This window comes from Eretmochelys imbricata, chromosome 11, assembly GCF_965152235.1.
Source record: "Eretmochelys imbricata isolate rEreImb1 chromosome 11, rEreImb1.hap1, whole genome shotgun sequence".
NCBI classification, from domain to species: domain Eukaryota; kingdom Metazoa; phylum Chordata; order Testudines; family Cheloniidae; genus Eretmochelys; species Eretmochelys imbricata.
In genome coordinates, this window is record NC_135582.1 from 58,559,273 (window position 1) to 58,586,384 (window position 27,112).

At 43.9% G+C, this 27,112-nt stretch overlaps 1 protein-coding gene across 1 annotated transcript; it reads left to right on the plus strand.

Moving 5' to 3' along the window:
* Positions 1–17,017: 17,017 nt before the first annotated feature.
* Positions 17,018–26,466, plus strand: C11H2orf69 (chromosome 11 C2orf69 homolog). The gene is made up of 2 exons (XM_077830097.1): positions 17,018–17,322; positions 22,382–26,466. The coding sequence occupies exons 1-2, from the start codon at positions 17,020–17,022 to the stop codon at positions 23,201–23,203; spliced, it is 1,125 nt and encodes a 374-aa protein (XP_077686223.1). The 5' UTR covers positions 17,018–17,019; the 3' UTR covers positions 23,204–26,466.
* Positions 26,467–27,112: the final 646 nt, after the last annotated feature.

Consider the following 27,112-nt stretch of genomic DNA (forward strand, 5'->3'; position numbering starts at 1 on the left):
TAAGTGGCGTGAGCATCCAATAATTCCCACTGAAGTTGTTTTTTAAAATCAGGTCACTTATTTATGTGCCTAAATTTTAGGCACCTGGGTTTTTTTTTAAAAACTTGACATAAGCATTTTGCTAAAGAGCAGGGGTAGTTGTCATGTATGAGCTATTCTACAGCCTTATCACTACCTGGCTTTTCTAACATAGGGTAGCCAGGAACCTATTACCCTGGTGACTGTGCAGTCAGACTAAATGCTAATGACTAGATGATGCTAGATCAGAGGAAAAGTGTGCCTATGCCAGTTAGAACTGTAAGCTCTTCGGAGCAGGGATTGTCTTTTTGTAATGTGTGTACAGCGCCTAGCACAATGGGCCCTCAGCATGGGATAAGCCTTAAGGGCTTCCAGCTCTACTGCAAAACAAATAATAGTTAATTGCTGTGTCCACACTAAGGCTTTAAAAAAAAAATTCCTGCCATTGCTGTAGCTCCAGTGCAAGTCCACCAGCGTTAGCAGCAGCGGGATGGGAGCACTAGTGTAAATCAGCTTGCAAACTTTTTAATCTCCGTATCAAGTTAACATGGTAGTTAAAATATCAAGGGCCTTGTCTACACCTTGTCTACACCACTGCTCCCACCTATTGTAACCCACAAGGGGGGAGGGAGAGTTAAAGGTCCTCCTCTGCGCTGATCCACAGAAGAAGAGTTGCTACAGAGGTTTAGCTAAAGCTATGGCAATTCATGCTTTTAGCTCTATAGGTTCCCCAGTTGTATCCCCATATGGAGGGCAAAGAGGGTAGCTGTTATGCTGGTACCTGTAGGCCTGCATTGGAGCTTACAGCAACAGAGTGAGATTTTAAGGAAAAGCTTGGTGTAGACAAGGTCAACGAGAAAGTGAGAAAGCTCTGTGGTGGGGAAGTATGTGTGCACTTGGGCACATAAAGAATCAGCGCAATAAGAAATAATGGATCTGCCTGAGGCACAGGGCAAAGGTGGCAATGCGTCACCTTTATGTTCCCTTGGTCCCTGAGGTTACTAAAGACTAGTATAACTTCCCTAAGGAGTGCTTTAATTTGCATCAGCAGCTGATGGCCCCGAAGAGTTATTTTATCAGCCAGGGAATACTGGAGCACAAAAGTGCTATAGCCTTTCCTCCTCCCTTCCCACCTCGGATAGCCCTATGGCAGGGGTGGCAACCTGAGCCTGAGAAGGAGCCAGAATTTACCAATGTACATTGCCAAAGAGCCACAGTAATACGTCAGCAGCCCCCCCAGTCAGTTCCCCAACTCGCTCCCCCGCCGCAGCTCTGCTGATCAGCACCTCTCTCTCTCTCCCTCCCTCCCCGCACCTCCCGATCAGCTGTTTTGTGGGGGGGAGGGGGAGGAGTGAGGGCATGGCATCTCAGGGGAGGTGGCAGGAAGGGGTGGAGTGGGGACAGAGCCTGTGGCAGAGCCAGGGGTTGAGCAGTGAGCACCCCCTGGCCCATTGGAAAGTTGGCACCTGGAGCTCCAGCCCCAGAATCGGTGCCAATACAAAGAGCCACATATTAACTTCTGAAGAGCCGCCTGTGGCTCCAAAGCCACAGGTTGGCCACCCCTGTTCTATGGTATTGGCTTTGGGGGGAGGCATAGAGCCAGCTACTGAGAACTAGCCCTATTACAAAGCTCCTGGTGGTGCTGCCTAAATTAAACTGTTAAACTTAGAAGAAAAGAGCTTGCTGATCTGGTCCACCAGTCTTAGCCTTCTAAGATCTTACTTTATAAAGCTATAATAATCAGATGGATGGTATGGTAAACGTGATTCAAACAACACTGCACAGCACCATCTTGTGGTGATCAGAGAGTTCATTTTTTTCTTCTAAGTTTGACCTTTCCATTTTAGTTTGTCATGTCAAAGAATTTTCACATTAAGAAATTGTGATGTTTCTGAGGAAAGTTTAAAAATGAAGAGATTTCCAGTGTAAATACACTGTAAGTCTCAAAACAGAAAAGGAACAGTGTTGGGTTAAAAGTATTTTTTATAAACCTGTTTCTTATAGCAATTTTGACCAAAACTGAAATATATATATAAAAATGTACTTTCCATCATTTATAATGTTTGCTTACTCCTCATTTCATTCAACACATCCATTTTCAGTTTTGTTTTTCTTTCTTTCTAAATCAGATTTCTGGCGCAGAGGGAGTGAAAGTTCTTAAAAGGTATTATATGGCTCCTGTACCTATAATTAAAAGAACTGTATCTGTAAGATAAGTGAGAAGCATTTTCTAAAAAGGGGGCAGGAAATATGCAAATAGAGATAGAACTATCAAAAGCAATGGATCTAAAACTTTTTTTTTTTTTGTGGACCAGTTGAAAATTGCTGAGGGTCTTGGCGGACCACTTAATGATCCTTCCAAATGTTGTTTGTACCATTCGCTAACTACTGTAAAGCGCTTTAGATAAAAGTGCTATATAAAAAAATGTAATAATAATAATAAACATTTTTTTGTTCTACAAATAAAAGCACACAACTCATATTTTAATACCTTTCTAATGTGATGGATGTGCCCTCTCTCCTCCACTGCTGCAGCCCCTGAGCTGGGGCTGGGAAGGAAGGCCGTCTCTCCCCGGCAGCCGCAGCCCTGGAGCTGGGGAAAGTTGCCTCTTTCTCTGGCCACCGCAGCCCTGCGCATCCCAAATTTCCCCCACCCCCTTTTCTCAATGTACTGCCTGTTCCCACCTACCCCCATTCCCCTGCAAGCCCACCACCTCACTTTACATGTGCATCTTCTCCAGGGTCCAGGCACTTAATTAGTGGAGCCACACCTGCATGGCTCCACTAATTAAGTGAGTGGCCCTTCATTCTCTTGAATGTGGCCACCCAGGCACACACCTTAGAAGGAACTATCCGCAGACCACTTGCATGGAGCTCACGGACCACAGTTTGAGAACCACTGATCTGAAGTGAGGAATTGACATCAATAGCTGATGGGCCCTGTAGTGATGCAAGACTCACTGGTGCGGCGCCTCCAGCTGGTTGTCCTGGGAATTAGCTCTCCAGCCTCCAGAGCGCCCTCTACAGGCCAGTGTCCTGCTTGCTTCAGGTCCCCATGTCCCTCCCGGACCCCAGTGCCCTTTCCCTCCGGGTTCTGCCCTCTACGGTCTCCCTGCCTCAGGGAATCCCCACTCTTTATCCCCACCTTGCCCCAGCGGCTACTGCCAGTCTTCATCTAGCCCCCACACACTGGGGCAGACTGCAGTGTGTACCACTCATCATTGGCACGGAGGATTTGGACCTGCTGCCTTTGCCTAACCTTGGGCTGCCCCTCTGCAACCCTCTGTTACATTATTGACTTGAACTGGGACCATATAGAATATGGTTGCAACCACGGTCCTGTAGTGGCACCAAATCTTGTGTAAAGGGGATCACATGAGGTGTCTAAGACAAGGTTCTGGTTTGCTGGTTATGATTATGCTGTCTATATGTGTGTATCATTTTTGTAGTTAAAGTTATGAATATTGGCTTTATACTGTCTGTATTTCAAACTTATGCTATTCTTCTGGGTGACACCCCAGACAAGTTGGTGTCAGCCCTGCCTAGCCTGCTTGATGGCCCATTAAGGACCATCAGCCATACAACTGACCCACTGAGAGAAGGCAGGCATGCCTTGCAACTCAGCAAGGCATACAGGGACATGCCTATGGACAGAACTCTGAGGTCATACTGAAAGGTGAACTGTCAGGCTGGAGGTTACCAGTGGAGTTCCTCAGGGATCAGTTTTGGGACCAATCTTATTTAATCTTTTTATTACTGACCTTGGCACAAAAAGTGGGAGTGTGCTACTAAAGTTTGCAGATGATACAAAGCTGGGAGGTATTGCCAATTTAGAGAAGGACTGGGATATCAGACAGGAGGATCTGGATGACCTTGTAAACTGGAGTAATAGTAATAGGATGAAATTTAATAGTGAGAAGATTAAGGTCATGCATTTGGGGATTAATAACAAGAATTTTAGTTATAAGCTGGGGATGCATCAATTAGAAGTAACGGAGGAGGAGAAGGACCTTGGAGTATTGGTTGACCACAGGATGACTATGAGCCGCCAATGTGATATGGCCGTGAAAAAAGCTAATGCGGTCTTGAGATGCATCAGGAGAGGTATTTCCAGTAGAGATAAGAAGGTGTTAGTACCATTATACAAGGCACTGGTGAGACCTCATCTGGAATACTGTGTGCAGTTTTGGTCTCCCATGTTTAAGAAGGATGAATTCAAACTGGAACAGGTACAGAGAAGGGCTACTAGGATGATCCAAGGAACAGAAAACCTGTCTTATGAAAGGAGACTCAAGAAGCTTGGCTTGTTTAGCCTAACCAAAAGAAGGCTGAGGGGAGATATGATTGCTCTCTATAAATATATCAGAGGGATAAATACCGGAGAGGGAGAGGAATTATTTAAGCTCAGTACCAATGTGGACTCAAGAACAAATGGATATAAACTGGCCATCGGGAAGTTTAGACTTGAAATTAGACGAAGGTTTCTAACCATCAGAGGAGTGAAGTTCTGGAACAGCCTTCCAAGGGAAGCAGTGGGGGCAAAAGACCTATCTGGCTTCAAGATTAAACTTGATAAGTTTATGGAGGAGATGGTATGATGGGATAACATGATTTTGGCAATTAATTGATCTTTAAATATTCATGGTAAATAGGCCCAATGGCCTGTGATGGGATGTTAGATGGGGTGGGATCTGAGTTACTACAGAGAATTCTTTCCTCGGTATCTGGCTGGTGAATCTTGCCCACATGCTCAGGGTTCAGCTGATCGCCATATTTGGGGTCGGGAAGGAATTTTCCTCCAGGGTAGATTGGAAGAGGCCCTGGGGGTTCATCGTCTTCCTCTGTAGCATGGGGCACAAGTCACTTGCTGGAGGATTCTCTGCACCTTGAAGTCTTTAAACCATGATTTGAGGACTTCAGTAGCTCAGACTAGGTAGGTTAGAGGTTTATTGCAGGAGTGGGTGGGTGAGATTCTGTGGCCTGCATTGTGCAGGAGGTCAGACTAGATGATCATAATAGTCCCTTCTGACCTTAATATCTATGAGTCTATGAGTTTTTCCATGCCATGTGATGGACAGCTTGTCTTTGGAACAAAGCAAGAAAGACCACATGGCAAGAGAATATATAAAGCTACTGCAGCTCCTCCATCTTGTCTTCAGTCCTGCTTCTTACCTCTGGAAGAGCTTTGCTTCACTGAAGCATTGAACAAAGGATGGATGACCCATGCCAGCTGTGGATGTATTCCAGAGACTTGATTTGAACCTGCAGTTTATTCTATCACTGCTGCAAGCTTGAACCAAGGAACTTTGCCATTACTGTATGTAATTGATTCCATTTAACCAATTCTAACTCTCATCTATATCTTCTTCCTTTTATGAATAAACCTTCAGATTCTAAAGAATTGGCAACAGCGTGATTTGTGGGTAAGATCTGATTTGTATATTGACCTGGGTCTGAGGCTTGGTCCTTTGGGATCGAGAGAACCTTTTTTCTTTTACTGGGGTATGGGTTTTCATAACTATTTGTCCTCATAAGGAATGGCACTGGTGGTGATACTGGAGTGTCTAAGGGAACTGCTTGTGTGACTTGTGGTTAGCCAGTGGGGTGAGACCAAAGTCTGCTCTGTTTGGCTGGTTTGGTTTACCTTAGAGGTGGAAAAACCCCAGCCTTGGGCTGTAACTGCCCTGCTTGAAGCAATTTGTCCTGAATTAGCACTCTCAGTTGAGTCCCACCAGAACCAGCATCGTTACACCCCCATACCTGCTTTAGGCCTTCAGCAAGGCCTGCAGTCTGGGGGTTTTCCAGGCTAGAGCTCCCCACCGCCTCTGGCCTTTCCCCAGTTCTGCTTCACTCTAGGTACCCTGGTGAGCTTCTAAGCAGCCAGGCCCATCTCTTTCCACAGCTAGAGAGAGACTGCCTGAGTTCCTGGCTCACAGCCTTTTATAAGGCCAGCTGTGGCCTGATTGGGACATGGCCCCAGCTCTGGCTGCCTTCCCCATCAGCCTAGCCTTTGGCTCACAGCCCCAGCCCTCTCCCAGGGCTGGCTGTAACCCTTTCAGGCCTGGAGCGGGTGACCACCCCGCTACAGGCCCCCAAAGAGTTATTTTATAAGCCAGGGAATGCTGGAGCAGAGGTGCTATAGGCTTGCCTCTTCCTCTGACTCCCCCCAGCAGTCAAAGCTGGAGGTAGGAGAGTTTCCAAAAAGGAAGAAAATGGAGCTGTTGAGAAAAATTCCAAGAACCCTGGAAAAGAGAAGACAAGCTCAATTGTTAGTGTTTTAAAAATGGAGGAGGCAAGCCTATAGCACCTCTGTGCTCCAGCATTCCCTGGCTTGAAACCCTGAATGTTGCCTTACCTAATTTATCTACATTTGAGGAAGTGGCATTCCTTGATGGTGCTTAACCTGCTCTTTTTACAGTAATGGTTATTGTTTTCATTATGGTACGTTTTCTTTTCTGCAGTGCAACTACTTTGTATTTAGTTTAAGTGTTTTTAAAGTATTCCTCCAAGTGTAATAACACAATTACCATATGTTATCTTTAATTTTCTGTCATATTTCCAGGGATTTCATGCAAGTACAGCAGAAGTGGAATCACTCACCCCTAAAAATCAGTTCACATTTTTCAATGGGGAATAATTATCACCCAGATCTAAATAATGGGCCAAATCATGCCATCAGTTAGTAAGCAGAGCTCCCCATTAAAATGAATAGAGATTCACAGTATGGCCCAATGGGATTAGACTGTCTAGTTTTTCTAGAACAGCAATATTTTTAACAGACTATGCCTGGGCCCTGCAGACTTTCAGAAGAGACTAGAGTCCTGAGTATTTTTTGCTGTAAGGCTTATCTGTCTTTCTCTCCTCATGCATTTTTATCTATTTCCACAATAAGTAAAACTATCTTCATTCAGGAGACACCTACCATCATCATTTTTATATATAAAAGGATCCTTACTGTTTTAGTGTTTAATATTAAAAATGTTATATATTAAACATTAAAACAGCAAGGATTTTCCAAAGCTAAGATGTAATGGCCAGGATCAACCAAGATATTACTTCAAACTTGGACTCCCTGATCCCATCAAGATGGAAAGGACAATATGTGCTTTAAAAATGTTCTAATGACAGCTGTTTTTAAACAACCTTTCAACACTGTTGGCACTTCACAGTCATACAAGGAAGTTAGTTAATTTTTTTATATCTATGGTGCACAGGGAATCTTATTCCACATAGTATCTGAAGTTGAATTAGGAATCCATAGCCCAGCTTCATTCTGTATGGTCTATTCACATGTGGGACTCATATCCTATAGAGCCTTGCTACATTTAATACACATAAGTGTGCATTAAATGAAACAAAGTCTTGCCTCTCTTTTGGAAAAGTACTATAGAATGTAATAGGGATGAAACCAATAATGTTCTGTATACATTTAATAGGGTTCTACATATATGACTATGAAACCTATAGAAAAATATGCTTGCTATTCTGTTCTATAGATTATTTTTTTAGCCATTATGGAATTCTACAGCAGAGGTATGTCTGTTAAATTCTACCAGATGGTAGGGGGGGAAAAACCACAAACATACATATACATGCCTCTGGAAAGATTATCATTTCATCAAATTATATAGTACATTTCCATTAGGGCTCACTAAGCACCCATCTTGTGTAGGACACCATTCTGCTGTAGAAAGTAGTTTTATATTATGGAATGTCTTATTGTTTTTGTTTAAAAAACACAATAGACTTCATACAAAAAGTGGATGAAAAGAAAATTAAGATCCTGATCCTGTTTTCAGTGGGCATCCTTGCTGATGTAGGGATCAGCCCATGTAGATCCAGTTGCAGGATCAGGGCCTACACATTCAAACTGAAGCACTCCAAAATCAAGAAATTATGAAGTTAAGGTTACTTGTGCAACCTTAACTCTGCCACCTTGCATGTATGCATTTACAAGAGTTTTTAACTCCATAATAACATATTCTTGTTCCTCCAGGTCTCAGATCACATTAAGTGAGCTGTGAATGACCCAGAGGTGCACTCACTGAATAGGGAAAATAAATACAGTTCAGTTGCCTCATTCGCTGTGAACCATCCAGCCTGCACATTGACAGAGGCCGGAATGCTGAAGAAATAATAGTATCGGGTCACATAATTAAAGATTGTATTGAAATGGCATAAACAAAAGAGGCCAATGTAAAGGTTAGTAAGCAACCTTAAATTTGGCATCCCCTGACTTCTGACGACTTCACTTTGCAAACCTTAATGTAGAATAATATGGTTTTACACAAGGAGTTTAAATATATCTTGTTATAGTGGCCAAGGCCCTTTTCTCCTTAAATCTGCCATTAGCACATGGTATTTTGCCAAATTTTCTTTGAAAGGTTACTATAGAATCAAAAATAATTGGTTTATTAGAAGCTGTTGTGTGTCATGGTCATGCTTGAGTTGACTTTTCTTGTTGATATTTAGACTAAATAATTATTTTGTTAGGTTGCTGTCCACAAGTATGGATTTTATCATTATAATTAAGGCTACGTTTTAGTCACAGATATTTTTAGTAAAAGTCATGGACAGGTCACGGGCAGTAAACAAAAATTCACAGCCTGTGACCTTTCCATGACTTGTACTATATATCCCTGACTAAATCTTGGGGGGTGGAGGTGGCCCAGGGGTTCTGTGGTTGCTCAGGGGGATCCTGTGGGGCGCCATGGGTGCTGAGTGGGCAGCCTGGGAATCCCGCTGGTGCTTGGTGGGGGGTTGGCGGGGCTGGCAGGCTCCCTACCTGGCCTGCACCTCCCCAGAAGTGGTGAAATCCCCCTCCCTCTGCTCCTGGACAGAGGTGTGGCCAGGCAACTCTGCACGCTGCCTCCGCCCCGAGTGCCAACTCCCATTGTCCAGGAACCATGGCCAATGGGAGTTGCGGGGGCAGTGCCTTCAGGTGGAGACAGCATGCAGAGCCACCTGGCTGCACTTCCGCCTAGGAGCCAAGGGATGTCGCCGCTTCCAGGGAGCCCCCCCCACATAAGCACCACCCAGAGTCCTCACCCCCTCTTGTGCCCCATCCCTGAGCCCCCTCCCACACCCAAAATCCTGCTGCTACTGGGGGAGAGGGGCATGGTGGCCCGAGACTGCCCCAGCAGCGATTGGTGCGGCTGGCCCAGGGGCTGCCTGAGCTGCTCAGCTGGGCCCCTGGCCAGCCGCACCAGCTGCTGCAGAAGTCCCGGAGGTCCCGGAAAGTCACAGAATCCATGACTTCTGTGACCTCCATGACAAACTCTCAGCCTTAATTATAACTGAATACTCATGGAGTGGCCACATGTATTGTAATACTGAACTTAGTTCCCGCAGCCAGACATCCAAACTCTTCTTCTATAACTCTGCTTACCTCTGTCATCATAGTTTACCCTTGCTTGATCCTGATTTTGCTGAAAAACTTCATTCACTCATTTGGAATCAATCCTGCAAACCTTTGGTCGTGCGAGTAGCCCCACAGACTTCAAAGGGGCTAGTCATGTAAGAACTACCCAGGAGTGTGGCGTTTGCAGGATCAACTTAATCACTTCCTCTCTGCATGTCAATCCCCTCTATTATAATATTTTAAAAATCTTCATTCACAAAACTTTTGGAGCTGAAAAATGAACCAACCCAAACACACACATCTGGACTACTCTCTCATTCAAAGAATTAGTGCCATTTCACCCCCTGAGAGTTCTATTTGTCTCAGAGTCTAGCTCAAAACTGATTTGGAAACCTCTCACTCCACCTATAGATCAGCCATGATAAAGTTGGTTCCAGAACAGGGATGCACAGCAATTTCTTCTGTTCTAAGCCTTGATGTGGAAAGTGCTGCATTATTTTTGTCTAGGAAACGTCTTAAACTTTTAAACTTTAATCAGAACAGATCTTGCTCCAGCTTTCTATGTGTAATGGCCCCAGAGTAAGGACAATATTGTAATCCTCCTGTGTCTTTATTTCTTTGAATGAGTGTTGATAGATAAGCATTTCATGATGTTGTGATTCAATGAAAAGCCAGGCCTTAAGATTATTATCCATTTCCACTGTATTTGGAAGAATCCTAAAAGCTAATTCTCTCTTTCCTTTAACTTTCCTCTTCTAGTCAGACATACTGTTTCATACAAAACCTTAGGCACTGCAGCGCCTGGATGTAGTCCTTGCAAAATGAGGGAAAAGAGTTGATATAACAATTCCTAATGACACCTTAGAAATTCACCAGTGTTCCAGTAGATACAGTATGGAAAATATATACATTATAGACAAATCAAATAGTTTATCATTTGATAATGGACCTCTTAGTAATAAAAATACACACATTTTAGAGACCACATAGACTTATTCTTCATAAACAAAAGTGTGAATGGCAGGTAGTATTGTTTCACTCTTGGCAGACAGTGTCGTAAATCAGTAAGCAATCAATGGCTTCTCTAACGGTTACTTTGACCTAAGGTGATTCTAAAGTTATGTAAGTGATCCACAACGGGAAAAACTATGCAATGCAAAAATTCAGTACCAGAAGATTATACAGAATAATAAATAAGCAAAATAATAATTTATGCAAATAGAACTCCAAATATAAACTGAAACAGTTGTAATATATCTTTAACTCTGATAAAGCTTGATCAAAGGATGACAGACACACCAATAAACATTCAATCTACAGAAACTACCAATTAAGTGAGTTGTAGCTCATGAAAGCTTATGCTCAAATAAATTTGTTAGTCTCTAAGGTGCCACAAGTGCTCCTTTTCTTTTTGCGGATACAGACTAACAAGGCTGCTACTCTGATACCTATTTCTAGGCTCCTTTGACTTAACAGAAGGCAGCCTTCATGCACCTAGCCTGTATCTACTTACTTATATGGATCTCATCAACATAGCATTTTATCCACACAATATTTCTGTGATATAGGCTAATTATTATTCCATTTTACAGATGAGAAACTGAGGCACAGGATAAATGAAGTTACTAAAATCATACAGGAATGCTGTGGCAGAGACAAAAAATGAACCTAGGCTACAGAGTCCTAGCCCTCTGCACTAGATAACCCATTCTCCCACCGCTTACTCCCGAAGAGATAATTAAATATGTACCATAGTTTACAGGTCTGGATTTATTATTATCTGTGTACATTATTTTATATTTCACTTACACAGCAACAGAAAAACTAAATGCTAAATCCACTCTCGTTAGAAAAGAATAATGTAGTTAATATAAGTACACAGTTGTAGGAGCTACAGTAGAGATAGAAATGAAATAACATTAAAGTCATATGTTATTATCCCTCTGTTCTCACCACGATTGCAATTCTCATCCTTCTAGACTATCTGTCTAGTTCAACCCTTTTCTGTAAAGCCACCAAGAAAACAAAATATCTGTAAGAAGATTGCCTTAGAATCTGTAGTCCAGAATTCATAATTACAGAACACGATTACTTTAGTGTTCAAATTGTTACCAAGTTGTTATGCTGCAGATTTTGATTAATATAACATATGCATAATATTGATAATCAGCTTAGATTTTCTGTACCTAGATAAATTTGTTGTGTCTTGCTGCAAGAAGATACCTAGCAAGCAGTATGACATAAACTCAAAGTACTTGGTATACAGTCATGATCTCGTCCACGGAAACTGCCTGCTGTTTGTTTCTACTGGATTCAGGGAAAAATGACTTTGGGTACATTTTTGTGAATAAACAAGATTATACCAAGAATATACCTGACTCTTACCACCAATTTCTCATCCAAAGGGACACAACCATGAAAGGCCCCAAATTTGGCTAAATGTTTGGGCTAAAGGAATAACAATACTTTGCACTTCTATATTGCCTCCCATTCAAGGACCTCAGAGTGCTTTAAGACATAAGGGTTTGTCTACAAAGAAAAGATTTTTTTTCAGTATAGGTATTTCCACTATAATTAAACTGGTATAACTAATGCAAAAAAGTGCATCCATGCTGCTTTGTTTATGCTGGCTTAATCGTCTTCCCTTGCAAATCATTGCACCCACGCAGGACGGAATGAGTTTTTCAAAATAACTGCTCTGTATTCTAGGTAGATATCCAATGGTTCAGTGTTCTACTATTCGGCTCAATGCTTTCTGGGATTTTTCTTCACACCTCATTGTGGGATACCTACCATAACCTAACAGAAATCTGGGACTTGTACTCAAACTCAGAAACTCCCATGATTTCTTTCCTGGTACCCCATAATTCATCTGATTTAAGCAGAGCAGCGGTACTTTCAAACTGCTATCAGGCAGCATGGAGGAAGCATTGCTAAGCACCACAATCTTGATCATCACTAATAAGAGACAGAGTCCTTCAAACGTATTGGCAATCACAGAGGCTGGTGGCTTTGGATGAACTGGATGGCTTGGCAGTTAGCCATGAGCATTATTGCCGTGACACCATGTGAATACTGCTAGAGGAGGAGGAAACTTTCCAGCTAGCTCTGCATGATAATTTCCTGGAGCAGCTTCAGTTGATGGAGTGCCACTTCTGGGCTTGGCCAGCTCGCACCAATTGGTGGGACAGAATAGTGAGGCTGAACTCTGATGACGCCAGCAGTGGAAGCAAAGATTCAGGATGCAGAAGGCTACTTTCCTCGAGATCCGTGCATAGCTTATCCTAGAGCTGCAGTAGTGAAACACCTACATGAAAGTTCCCCTCAGCATGGAGCAGCACGTAGAAGCTTGCCACGCCCGGTAGCAACTGCTCAGTAGCTAGCCGCCAGTTTGGTGTTGGTAAGTCAACTGTCAAAGCTGTTCTCATCAAGGTGTGCTCTTTTATTGAGAGGCTGCTGCTGCCCCAGATTGTAAAGCTGAACAACGTACAGGACGTTGTTTTGGATGTGCATTGTTGGGGTTCCTGAATTGCATAGGGACCTTTACTAGGACCCACATACCTATTATTTGTCCCCACCCACTGGAGGCGTCAGAGTTCATCATCGAGCAATACTCCCTGCTGTTGATGATACAACGCCTGGTGACCTCCAGTAGTTCACCGCTATTCAGGTGGGCTGATCTGGAAAGGTCCATGATGCCAGGATCTTTAGAAACTCACCTCTGTTTTATGCAATGAAAAAAATTGAACTTTGGCCCCCAAAACTACTGTGGACATTAATAGTGTTTTGATTGCTCCTGTTATTCTGAGAGACCCAGCTTAGCCTCTACTTCCCTAGTTTATGAAACCTTTCACTGGCCACTTAGAAAGGAGCTGCTTAACTATACTCTGAGTACCTACAAAATGACAGTGGAGCATCCTTGAAAGCCTGAAGGGAAGGTAGAGGTGTCTCATGACAAGTCTGGAAGTTTCTGAGTAATACCTACCTTTGTCATAGGTGTCATGGGTGCTTGCTGTGTTTCGCACAACATCTGATAGCGAGGGAGAAAACCTCCCATGTGGGTGAGAAGCAGAGGTTAAGAGACTTTCTAAATGATATGAGCAGCCAAAGAGGGTGCCTTTGCAAAATGCACCAGCGGCTCAGGTTTGGATAGGCTGAAGAGATCTTGGCTGTCTGAGGGAAGGCCTTTTCTGGGGGCAAACTGTCCAGCACATAGAGAGGTTCCATGGTGGCCTGCCTGGAAAAAATACAGTCCAGCTGCTCATAGTAAGTGCATGTGCTGTGAGCATTCTCAGCAGTTTTGTTTTTGTCTTCAGAGCTCTTTGGCTTTGGCGCAGCACTGGGCCAGGCCCCAGAGTACCCCTTCTGCATTTTCTGCACATGCCATTCATAAATCTTTGCATTCCAGTGCTTCCTGTTAAGATGGGACAGGACATGCCCTCTCCTCTCCATGCCTTCTGGAAAGGAAGTCCAGGACATCAGAATGGGACTACATAAACGCATGGGTCATGGCTGGTATATTGGATTCAGTGTATGAATTTCCTAGGAGCTGGAATTGCAAAGGGGTGTATTTAGGTATGTGCCAGGGTTTAAACAGGAAAGTGGTCAAGATGACCCTAGAGCAGTGTAGTGCACACGGATAACCAAACATGCTCACCCAGATGTGAGGTAATGTAGTGTGGGATAATAGTGGGAGCGAGGTCTACCTGAAGCAGCACAGCTAATTCAAAATTAGGATGCATCCACCAGAATCTTATAGCAGTATAACTAATTCTGAAAGTTCTGTTGCTTCCAAAGCAGGTTTAATGAAAACAGGATAAAGACACCAGATAAACTGAGAAAAGAACTTTTGTGTATGGATGTAAGTCAGTTTGTGCCAAAGAAACGAAATTACAAATAAATAAATAAATAAATAATCCCTTCTCCTTGTATACACAAGCTCCAAAATGTATATGGATGGTGCAAATGTACATGGATTGTGCACTCGGGAAGAGGCAGAATCTACCACCAGTCCAGGCCCCAGAACAGCCACTCCATGGTAAGCCCACCATAAGTGATGTGCCCCTTCTGAGAGCATCTAGCCAGTGGATCTACTTGCCCAACTCTTGAAAGGATCCTCTGTGCTATCTGTCACCCCCCCCCTCCCCAAACACAGAGAAGCCTCACTAATATGTTCTATGCCTTCCATGCCCTGGCGGGGAACATTTGTCTGTAACAGAGTCCTCAAAAGGCCAGGTGGCATAGTGGCATACACTCTAGCGTACCCCTAGGGCTACCTCCCTGGATCACTTCCTACCATCTCCCCCTATATCTGCAAGCCCAACATGAGATAGAAAAAGACAAGTGAACCTTCAGCCCCAATTGGCCTCAGCCGGCCGACTTCATCCTCACACGGAGGCTTCTTCAGCACATTTCTTCAGGAGCCCTCAGGATAAATAGGTCCATCTTCCTCCCTTATCTCAGCTGAGTTGCTCCCTTTTAAGCTTCATCTCCATTTGCACATGCTCTGCAGGTTTGGATGGTGGGGGCTATCTGAGCTGAGTATTGTCCTTTAACCCTTTTGGGCCAGTGTGGGGTTTGGCCATCCCATTGCATTGTCCCCTATTAATTTAACAAATTTCAAAATGTCTTAGGCTAGGCTAGGGCTCCTAATGGCCACACATTGTCAGCACCAGCCCCCTCTCCTATCAGCCAGCCAGACAGGAAGCTAACCTCCAACAATCAAATTAACCCAATACCGTGATTTTTCCATCAGTGGGGAGGCAGAAGCAGACATTCCCCACTTCTGCCTCCTTGTGGTTGGCCAAATCTCAGAATGGGGCTAATTTCAGGCTTCCCTCACAGTCATGATTTACACAGGGGCTTAACATCGTAACATAGCAGCTCAACAGGTATTATTTGAACTCAGTACTATCACTCTGCATGACATGCATTTTTCAGCATGTGGCCATGACATCACATTGAGACATGCAACAATTTTTGCATAGTGCCGCGATATCTTGACATCATGCTCATTTCACATCAGAATGCAGCACTGTGACATCATCCTATGTTAACATGGTGCTGCTGTGACATCATCCTATGTAACTCAGCACTGGGCTGTGATGCCAGCCTGCTTCAACACAGCCCTGTGGCAAGGCACCGAGACGTGGTGCTCCTGAAAGGCAGCCCCGCGAGGCTGGTTATGGTGTTGTTACCCCAAAATCTTTGTAAGGAATAATAAGGAGGTGAAATATACAACAGGTTTGACTCCTACCAGCATCTATCAACTGGGAGAATTAGAAATCTGTGTGCCTCCCACCCATGTTGCATTGAAATAAAGGATAGAAAAAATATAACCTTAAACAGAAAGAAGATTTATGAAGGGATAGATACAACTGGGGGAAGATTCACTATGGGGAACACTACAAATACTCACAAATAGATTCCAACAAGGGGCATAAAGCCCAGACCCTTAAACTGTCCCTTGGTTAAACTAATAAATTCCCGAAAAATAATTACTGTCTCTCTCCTAGCTGCAGAAGGAGGGCACCGACAACTGATGGTTCATCTCAGGATCTCTGGAACATCGGAGGATCTGGCGCTCTACTGCCAAAGCAGGAGATCAACAGATCTGAGCTGATAGCAAAGCCTTCACTGGATCCTTTGGTGGATTACAGGAGTCAGGTAAGTATCAGAGTCCTTGACAGATGTTAGTAGCCGGAGTCTTGATCCGATGCTGCGCAAAGAACCTGGACGTGGCTGCCTCGATGGTGGACAGCGCCTGCGTCACCACTGACAGTCCCTTGTACGCTCTCTGTGGTGCACATTCCTGAGGCGCACGCTGACAGGCCCTGCCCCCAAACGGTTCCAGCCCGTTCCCTGTCCCTCAGGTTCCGTGAGGGAAACAGAGTTTTGGTGGGAAAATGCCATGAAGAAAGGGTACCAAGATGGAGTTCAAACCCTTCCTATCAGATGCACCATCCTGAATTTCCAAACTCCATTTCTAATTGCAGCAACATTCATAACGGCATATGACCATGTACCAAAATCACCTTACAGTGCCATTTAAAGCCAGCCCCGTTGCTCTGCATTGCGATGTGGAACCAGGCTCTGCCAATGCAGCACTGCAGCGGGCCCAGGCAGGCAGGCAGGCAGGCTGGGCCCGCCCTGGGCCTGGCTGCGGGCTCAGCACTGGGCAGTTACCTGCGCTTTCACATGCGCGGCCTCATCCCTTAGCAGGGAGCCGTTATCACCGTTGCTAATAGGGTGAACAGGCAGCAAATGTGAAAAAACTGGAGGGGGGGGGCAATAGGCGCCTATATAAGAAACAGACCCCAAAATCGGGACTGTCCCGATAAAATCAGGACGTCTGGTCACCCAGGCTGCGAAACGTCTGGGACACGAGCAGGACCTGTGCGCATGCGTATCGCTAGCCCCCGTCATCCCTCTCTCGCGTTGGTCTTTCCCCTGTTCCATTTCCAAGAAGACGCGGGAAGAGAAACCGCCAATAGGGGGAGAGCTCCCCCAGACCACGCCCCGAACTCTATCTCTGCGGCTAGGCCTCTGCCGCTCCGTTCCGGCGGCACCGCCCCTCGGCTCGCGCATGCGCGGTAGGCAGGCGGCAGGTGTGGCCTGGTGCTGCGGGGCTGCTGGCTCCTATGAGCAGGCGCTGGCGCTGCTCGCCCGCCGCCACCGCGGTGCTGAGGGGCCTGGTCGGCTCGGCCTTCCTCTGCCTGGCCAGGGCCATGAGCCAGTGCCGAGCCCCGGCGACCTGCGGGGCGGGGCCCGCGGGCGGCGGCGGCGGCTCCTCCTCCGCCCGCCTCAGCCCCCCTTGGCTGCGGCTGCCGCAGGTGCCGGGCGCCGACCCCTGCCGGACCAACGACCTGTTGCTGCTGCTGCCGCCGCCGGAGCAGCCGCAGCCGCCTCGGCATCATGTCGTCTATTTCCCGGGGGACGTGCAGGTACCTGCCCGGCGGGCGGGGAGGTGGGCCGGGGGGACCGCTGCCCCGGGCTCTTCCCTCCCCCAGTGCAAACTCATGGGGGCGGGAGGCGGAGGTGGGGCCGCCTCCTGCCCCTCTCCCCGGGAGGGGGAGGAGGAGGAGGAGGAGGGCGGCGAGGGCAGACCAGCTGCCCCCGGTGTGTTCTTCCCCCATACAGCCCCGGGGCTGCCCCCGGTGTGTTCTTCCCCCATAGAGCCCCGTGGGGGGTGGGTAACCTGCTGCCCCAGGTGTGTTCTCCCCCATAGAGCCCCGTGGGGGGTGGGTAACCTGCTGCCCCAGGTGTGTTCTCCCCCATAGAGCCTCGTGGGGGGTGGGTAACCTGCTGCCCCAGGTGTGTTCTCCCTGTACTAATAAAAACCAAGTTAAACCAACTATTGCAAGGAGGGCAGAGTTTTGTTATGTTATATTGGGGCATTTTCAGATTTGCTTAGCGTGCTGCTCTCCTAACTCCTGTCAGTGTGTCCATTAGAAACAGTTAATACCCACAGCAGGTGTTAATACAATGCAGGAAGCTAAAGGTATGCTGTCAAGTGGGACACTTGGGAATGTTGCTGCTGTTTGGGCAGGATAGTGTCTCTAGCCTCTCTTTGCCAGAAGCTGGGAAGGGATGATGGGATGGATCACTTGATGATTACCTGTTCTGTTCATTCCCTCTGGGGCACCTGACATTGGCCACTGTAGGAATACAGGATACTGGGCTAGATGGACCTTTGGTCTGACCCACTATGGCCTTTCTTGTGGCTAGCATTATAAAAATGCTGCTAGAGAGAAATACAGTCCTGTCCATTAGCGTGGAATATCAGTGTGCTTATCTTACATAGTATGCATTACAACTCAGTGTTTAAATATATTGTTTCAGAGTAACAGCCGTGTTAGTCTGTCTTTGCAAAAAGAAAAGGAGTACTTGTGGCACCTTAGAGACTAACCAATTTATTTGAGCATGAGCTTTTGTGAGCTACAGCTCACTTCATCGGATGCATACTGTGGAAACTGCAGCAGACTTTATATACACACAGAGATCATGAAACGATACCTCCTCCCACCCCACTGTCCTGCTGGTAATAGCTTATCTAAAGTGATCATCAAGTTGGGCCATTTCCAGCACAAATCCAGGTTTTCTCACCCTCCACCCCCCCACACACAAACTCACTCTCCTGCTGGTAATAGCCCATCCAAAGTGACAACTCTCTACACAATGTGCATGATAATCAAGGTGGGCCATTTCCTGCACAAATCCAGGTTCTCTCACCCCCTCACCCCCCTCCAAAAACCACACACACAAACTCACTATCCTGCTGGTAATAGCTCATCCAAAGTGACCACTCTCCCTACAATGTGCATGGTAATCAAGGTGGGCTTTCTCACCCCCCCCCCTTTTTTTTTTCTTTTTTTTCTTTCCCGGGGACACACACAAACTCACTCTCCAGCTGACAATAGCTCATCCAAACTGACCACTCTCCAAGTTTAAATTCAAGTTTAACCAGAACGTCTGGGGGGGGGGGTAGGAAAAAACAAGGGGAAATAGGCTACCTTGCATAATGACTTAGCCACTCCCAGTCTCTATTTAAGCCTAAATTAATAGTATCCAATTTGCAAATGAATTCCAATTCAGCAGTTTCTCGCTGGAGTCTGGATTTGAAGTTTTTGAGTTTGTGTGTGTGGTTTTTGGAGGGGGGTGAGGGGGTGAGAGAACCTGGATTTGTGCAGGAAATGGCCCACCTTGATTATCATGCACATTGTGTAGAGAGTTGTCACTTTGGATGGGCTATTACCAGCAGGAGAGTGAGTTTGTGTGTGGGGGGTGGAGGGTGAGAAAACCTGGATTTGTGCTGGAAATGGCCCAATTTGATGATCACTTTAGATAAGCTTCAGAGTAACAGCCGTGTTAGTCTGTATTCGCAAAAAGAAAAGGAGTCCCTGTGGCACCAGTGGGGTGGGAGGAGGTATCGTTTCATGATCTCTGTGTGTATATAAAGTCTGCTGCAGTTTCCACAGTATGCATCTGAAGAAGTGAGCTGTAGCTCACGAAAGCTCATGCTCAAATAAATTGGTTAGTCTCTAAGGTGCCACAAGTACTCCTTTTCTAAATATATTGTGTGCTTGGATCTATTGGGAGCTACTTACATTTGGATACAGTGAGAGTTACTGTTGGATACAATTAAGTAGGGTGAAAGTCAATGCCTGATTTGTTTCATCTCAATGTAGTGTGTGCACTACAGTTCTGGTTAGAGTAAACAGCTACTTATTGTACAATTGAATTGGTTTATTAGGGTGAAAATAGATTTTGCTAAGATGATGTGTGCATGTGTGTATGGAAATTATTTTTTAAAAATTAGTAAAACAATATTGGTGCGAAATCAAGTGGTCAAAAGTTAAGGTTGCTCTAGAATGTTAGCAATTTACCCATACATTATCAGCAGTAATATAATAAATCTAATGAGAAACAGGACATGGTCAATCTCAAACTATTGAGCAGCATTAGCTCCTGTATCTTCTGGCTCATGAGTGCTTGGTTTCTCAGCTCTAACATTCAGTTAACAGGGGGTGGGGGCAGGGCATAGATCAGTATTCATGTCGGGCTCCCTGTCAGTGCCTGGGCAAGCTAAAGATCCAATTAGCAGACCAAATTCAGTGATGCACCCTGGTCACATGGCACTTGAGGCACGTTGCACATATGCTAAGAAGAAGTTAACTCTGACAGTTACTCCCCATGCATTAATGCATTATAAAATGTTAAGTCTAGCTATTTAGATTTGGAAGCTAACAAGCTACACAAGCGAAGTTTATAAACTGCTTGAACCAGGGCAAGTAGGCTTGTTCTTTCATGAAACACTTACCTAAATCCAGTCATTAATGTTTCTTGGCTTGAAAGTTCTTGACACTGACATCAATAATTGAGATGTTCAGTTACAATAACTTCTGTAGTTACTTATTGTGGCAGTTGGGAGCATTTGAGTGGTTTACAGTCACTAACAAATTCATACTCACAACCTATTTCTGAGGTAGTGAAATATTATTTATTGCATAGGTGGGGAACTGAGACTCAGATTGAGGCCCTGATCCCGCAAAGGCTTACCCATGTGTTAAATGTTGTCTCTGAGTAGTCCTATTGACTTCAAAAAGAAAAGGAGTACTTGTGGCACCTTAGAGACTAAGAAATTTATTTTCATGCATCCGATGAAGTCAGCTGTAGCTCACGAAAGCTTATGCTCAAATAAATTTCTTAGTCTCTAAGGTGCCACAAGTACTCCTGTTCTTTTTGCAGATACAGATTAACACAGCTGCTACTCTGACTTCAATATTTCTATGGTGAAGAAAGCAGAAGAGTAACTTTTTGTTACGGAAAAAAACCCCTTTTCCTCCTTCATAACCAGCATGGAGCGCAAAAACTGCACAAACACAATTTTATCTTACTTTTTAACCTTTTAAGGTTTGTGACTGTGCAAAGAAGCATAGACTTTGTCCTCTGTAAACTAGGTCTGGCTTATCAAGATTTGTGTGTCATTTCTCTTGCATTATCCTTCATGAAAAGCTAATCAGTTCTATTCCATCAATAGAAATAGGACTGTGGAACACCACCCATAGTTCTCGGAGTTGTTTTTGTTTGCAGTATTAGCAAGGTGGATATAAGTGGACTGCATTAACATCTTAAAATGAAATGAGACTGATTATGTCTTTGATTAGTTTCCTGTGCATTTTTATACTTAAAGTGATGTTACATTTTAAGTTTTAAGGCCAAACTATAATGGTGAATTAGTATTTTTGTGAGGCTGAATATAATTTAATGTAATCGGTAGTCTACAGAATCTTAGCCTTTTGAAGTGGGAATTCACCAGAACACAATAAATATCAACACTTGAAGACTGAATGTTGTATTTGGGTAATATTTTGCTATAATGTGTACAGTAAGCAATATCTTTTCTTTAAGACTTGTTTAAGTTTACATATTTTACTTATCAGAAAAAAAACACATGCTTCCCATTTGGAGATTAACCTCATCCTTTGATCCTGGATCAGGGGTGAAAGTAAGTTAGAGGACTTACCGGTAGGCCGGAGTCCTGAGCAGGGGGCATGGCCTCAACCGGAAGAGGCAGGGTCTTAAATCCCCGGGCCCTTTAAATCTTGATTTAAAGGGCCGGGGCTCCAGCTGCGGTAGTGGCAGCTGGGAGCCTGGGGCCCTTTAAATCACTCCCGAGCTGCCAGCTGCAGAGGCGGCTGGGAGCCCCGGGGCTTGGGGGCGATTTAAAGGGCCCAGGGCTCCAGCTGCTGCTACTGCAGCAGAGACCCGGGCCCTTTAAATCACTGAGGAGCCCTGGGGGCTCCCGGCTGCCACCGCTACCCCGGGGCTCTGGGCTCCCGCAGAGCTTTAAAGGGCCTGGGGCTCTGCTGCAGTAGCAGCTGCCTGAGCCCTTTAAATCCCCGCCTGAGCCCTGCTGCCCGAGCCCTGGGATAGCAGTGGCCGGGCTCCATCGGGGATTTAAAGGGCCCCGGGGCTCCAGCTGTTGCTACTGCCCTGGCCCTTTAAATGCCCACTGGAGCCCCACCGTGGCTATCCCAGGGCTTTGGCAGCAGGGCTCGGGCGAGGATTTAAAGGGCTGGGGCAGTAGCGGTGGCTGGAGCTCTGGGGCTCTTTAAATCCCTGCCAGATCCTGCCCACCCCTACCCCGGGCAGCAGGGCTCAGGCGGGGATTTAAAGGACCCCGGGGCAGTAGCAGTGGCTGGAGCTCCGGGGCCCTTTAAATTCCCGCTGCCACTACCCCAGGGCTTTAAATTGCCCTCTCGGTAAGCCGGTCCTGGTACAGTGCACCGGCTTACTTTCACCTCTGTCCTGGGTGTTGAATGTCTCAAAGACATACTTTTCGAAAGACAATCATGTATCCCGCTCTAGCAGCCAGACGTAGCCCTTTCCATAAGTACTTGTGCTAGAGAGTCTGAAACAAACCGAGAGTTAAACCTTTGCTCACCAGAAACACTGCACTCTTACACCATAGTAATGTATTGTCTGTCTTGTTTCTTTCAGAACTATCGTGATGTTATGGTCTGCCATCCAGAAAACTTTCAATGGGAATGCTGGAGTTTAGAAAACATTGCTACCATACTCGCTCACCGATTCCCTAATAGTTATGTTTGGGTTGTAAAATGTTCCCGTATGCATCTGCACAAATTCAGCTGCTATGATAATTTTGTGGCAAGCAATTTGTTTGGAGCACCAGAACACAGCAGTGACTTTGGAGCTTTCACACACCTTCATGCATTGCTAGTTAATGCATTCAGTGTCACCCAGAACATTTTGCTGTCCCAAAAGAGTATGTATGGTTTCAACAAGGATGCAACAATAGCAAAATCAGTTCCTACTACAAATGGCTGCCCAGCATCAGAGAGAGAGAGAAATTGGGAACATTCTGATAATTCTGCTATGAATTTTGGTACACCATCTGTTATAGGTGACGCATCATTTACCTTGATTGGCTTCAGTAAAGGTTGTGTGGTTTTGAACCAGCTGCTTTATGAGTTAAAAGAAGCTAAAAATGACAAGAACACAGATGCCTTTATAAAAAATATAAGAGCATTTTACTGGCTGGATGGTGGTCACTCTGGAGGAAGCAATACTTGGGTTACTGACCCTGAAGTGTTGAAAGAATTTGCAGAGACAGGAATTGCAGTTCATGCTCATGTTACACCTTACCAAGTGTTTGATACAATGAGGTCATGGATTGGGAAGGAGCACAAGAAATTTGTGCAGATTCTTGAAGAATTTGGTGTGCAAGTAGATAAACTGCTTCATTTTGCAGATGAAGTCCCTTCCTTAGATAACCACTTCAGAGTTCATGAAGTATTTTGAGACTTTGAATACACATCTGTGTACTGTATTCTTTGCAAAAGCACTTTTGACATAAGTCTTGTAGTGTTGACTTACCTTTTGTTTTGCGCTGACGGTCTCTACAGAAGAGTACTAAATCCATTACAGCGTGTTAATCTGTGTGTATATATATAAATTCATGTAGCGTAAGAAGGGGCTTGGCAAGAGAGCCTGTATGCTTGTGCTGATATTCCTATAGCAAGAGGGAGCGTATGACTCTTGGAAAAAAGTAACAACTGTCCATATATAGATGTATTTTTCAACATAACAGGTGGACATTTTTGTGTAAAATGTTTGTATTTAATCTGAAGCTGATTTCTGTGGCCAAAATTTTCAACCCTACTGCTGCCTGAAGTTAGGCTCCTAAGTCATATATTACTGTCAGTAGGAGTTGTAGGTGCTCAGTACCTCTGAATGTCAGGCCACTTTAATTGGGAAACCTAATTTTGACCTCTTCCAGTAGAAGAAAGCAATCTTTTAGCTTTTTGGGATAAAGGAAAAAATGATAGTTGGAACAGTCTTGGGTATATACTTCAATGCAAATTGTACTATTTGGATAGTTTAAATCTGCTAGTTCTGTAACTTTCCCTAAATGAAGCAAAAGTACAAATGACATTTACTTCTGGAATAATGGTGCCAATCTATTCTTCCTAATAGCCACAGAAAGGGCAAGGTGCTTATGAAGTTCCATTAACTAATTGTTAACCATCTGCCAGCAAGTAGCCTTTCATTTGGGGACTAGAGAATATTAAACATATAGGTATAATTTTTAAAATGACCAAGAATGCTTTCTAGTGTTTAGTTTACTATTGTTTCAACATTCCCTAGTCATATTGAGGCTTGACTAACTTTTACAACTCGTATGCTTTGACCATAACAGTTACCTGTGAGGTGTGTCTATCCAGTTGCATCTGAAACTGTTGGGCCCTTTTTGAAATTTGTAACAAATGGCTGTTCATCTAAATCAAGCCATGAAATATATTGTATGCTGGTATATATTGCAAGTTATATGATAAATTCTAGAACATGTTCTTAATTTCACAAGAATTTTGAAAGATCAGTTTGTAGAACCATGATTGTTAGTATACTGCACACACAAAAAAGCTATATAGCTGTATTTTCAGAAGCATAATTTTCTATGCAACTTTTTTCTGACCAAAGTGCAAAACTAGACAAGTACAAAGGATGCTGTCAGCTAGTGTAGGCACAAAATTTGAATGTATTTCAAAACTACAAGATGGGTGAGGGATTGAATCTGTTGCCTTACATGTCTCTTTCACGTTTATCCAGGCGATAAATGAATCTTGGAAGCTTGGAAAATCATAACCCTAAAGATAGCCACAGCTGTTGATGAACTAATGGTTGTTTGAAAAAATATTTTTGTCTAGAAGTGTGTAAAAAACAATTGAGTTACAATAACCCTTGGTTGTGAATATGGAACTACCAAAAGTTAGTGTGGGTCTACTTTGAAAAGTGATAATGTACAAATTGCGCCATACTCAACTCGTTTCTTAATGGGGGTTATATCTGCTTGCTGAGGGGACAGTTTTTACTTTTTCCTCCTTTTAGCTCTACAATGCTGAAAGAAGGAGCAGGATTCTTTTTTCCTCATGCATCATCACACAATTGTTTAATTTCCACTCAACCTCCAGTGGTCTTGCACATGGGTAGCTCTGAGGTTATATGGATGTCAAACATAATTCGGCATGGACATATCTTACTGGTGGTGGTGTGCAAGAATGAAAAATCCCAGCTAGACTCCAGAGAACTCTTTTTTACTTAGCGCAATTGATATGGAAGCAAGTGAAAAACATTGCACATTAAATACCATGTTTTACAGAGCCACTTTTCAGAGTAAAACTACCTGTTAAGGTTAAATCTGAGGCTTAAATGTTTGCTCATGAGTGAACAAAAAATTAGCCTATTCAGTAATTATAGATTAAAGTGCTTTAAACAATGGAGAAAATTATAGCATATAGTATATAAAATGAATTCATAATCATTAAACTTTCCACAAGGATGTGATATCCAGCTTCTGCTGCTGTTCAAGTTTCATTGGAAGCTTTAGCCAGCACTACCCCATGACTATCTTTTCAATACATTTTTAACAACCCTTCTTTATATACACATTCCAAAATAGAGGATTACCCCTGGTAGCACTCTTAACTACACAAGAAGTGGGAATCAGGGTTTTTCTATTTGAAATATATGCTTTAAAGACAACAAAGCACACATTTTGTAGACTGTTTAATAAAAATCTACCAATTGAGAGGTCTTAAGCAAATCATCCATGCTTAGACTGAAAAATACATCTTATGCTCCTTACTGGTCTGGTGGGTGTGTGTGTGTGTAGTGAAGAAACTTTTCCAAAGTTGTGCAGATATTAATCTTGGTACACAAAGAAAAGAGAATTGTCTAATCTGTAATAGGCACATTTCAAAACAATATTCAGTGCTAGCCAAAGTGGAAAGTTTCACTTTTAAGAGGATATTACAAACGTGTGAGAAGAGCTATTTATACTGTTTGGCAGTGCTCTCAAGGTGTCTGGATGGTTGTCCTAAGTAAATCGGAATCATCAGTACAACAGAAGTGGCTTACGGTAGTCGGTACATTTGATCATATTATAGTTTCCATCTTTAAGAGTGGTTCTCATTCTAAGATTTACTATTTGTCCCTATTTTTTTCATTTGAAATATTTTGGCTGTTGTATTTTCACTTTCTCTAGCCAGTTGCAGTGTTCTATTGGACTGTGCCTCTCATTCACTTCAGTGCATGCTAAAAATAATATGTGCAAACATTATGGAAAGTAAATAAATATTTTTATGGGGGAACCACCTCAGTGTGAATGTAAAAACTAACTGTATTAAACAAGGAATCTGCAGTTAAGTGGCATGAGGTATACTTTATTGTGGATTTCTGGAAATCTGTGTTTATGTACTGCTTATATCGAGTGTTGTCAAAGTGGCTTATTTAAGAAAGGCATAAGACGGTCTGCTGTTTGTCGTGAGGGACAGTAAAATATTTCTCCCTCACTGTATATAGTAGAATGCCCTTTAGAACAAGACTCAGCTCTGTTAAACTGTCAAGGTTCCTCATTACCTATTTAGTGTAGAAATGTGTATACTTTTAAATCTCTGGAACCTTCGCTGTAGCAATTTTTTTATCCCCCTTTGTTTTACTGATACAGCATCAACATGTAAGGATATGTGTAAAAATACTGCTAAAACATTAAATTTGAACACTTATTTGTATTTGTATCCACTTAATTATTCCATCTTTTATTTAAAAAATACTCTAAAAGTGACTGACTAAACCATAAAACAGTCAAGGATTCTGTTAGTGCTTTATACAAGTGTAAATGTAACAGCGTAGGTTTGTACTAAAATTGAATTTAAATTACGATGGAATTGTGATACGGCAGGTTAAGCAGTGGAACTATACTACTTTGTTCTACGGTAACCGTTTAAAGAGAAAAGCTACCTTATGAGAAGTGGTCAGATAATTAACCAGTGTACAGCAGTACAGGCATTTTGATCATTTAGATACTGTTTCTAAATACTGTAATGTACATTGCAGGCCCCTTGCAGTGTTCCCACCTGTGCCGGCCCCTCCCCCCCACCCCCTTGGGTTCCCTAACTGGGTCTTGGTTTTTCTCCCTACCCCTGCTCTGCCCTGGGCTCTCCATCACACCTTCCTTGTTCAGCCATTCCCAGTGTCCACCTACCACTCACAGTGGATTCTTCAGCTCGGTCTTTTTAGCTCAGTGTCTTTGAATGCCTCTTGTTTCTGATTTTGTGGCAGAGGGTGGATAAAGTTTCAGATCTACTTTCTCTACCATTTATCATTTTGTATACTGTTGTGATATCCCTCCTCTGTCTCTTCTAAACAGTC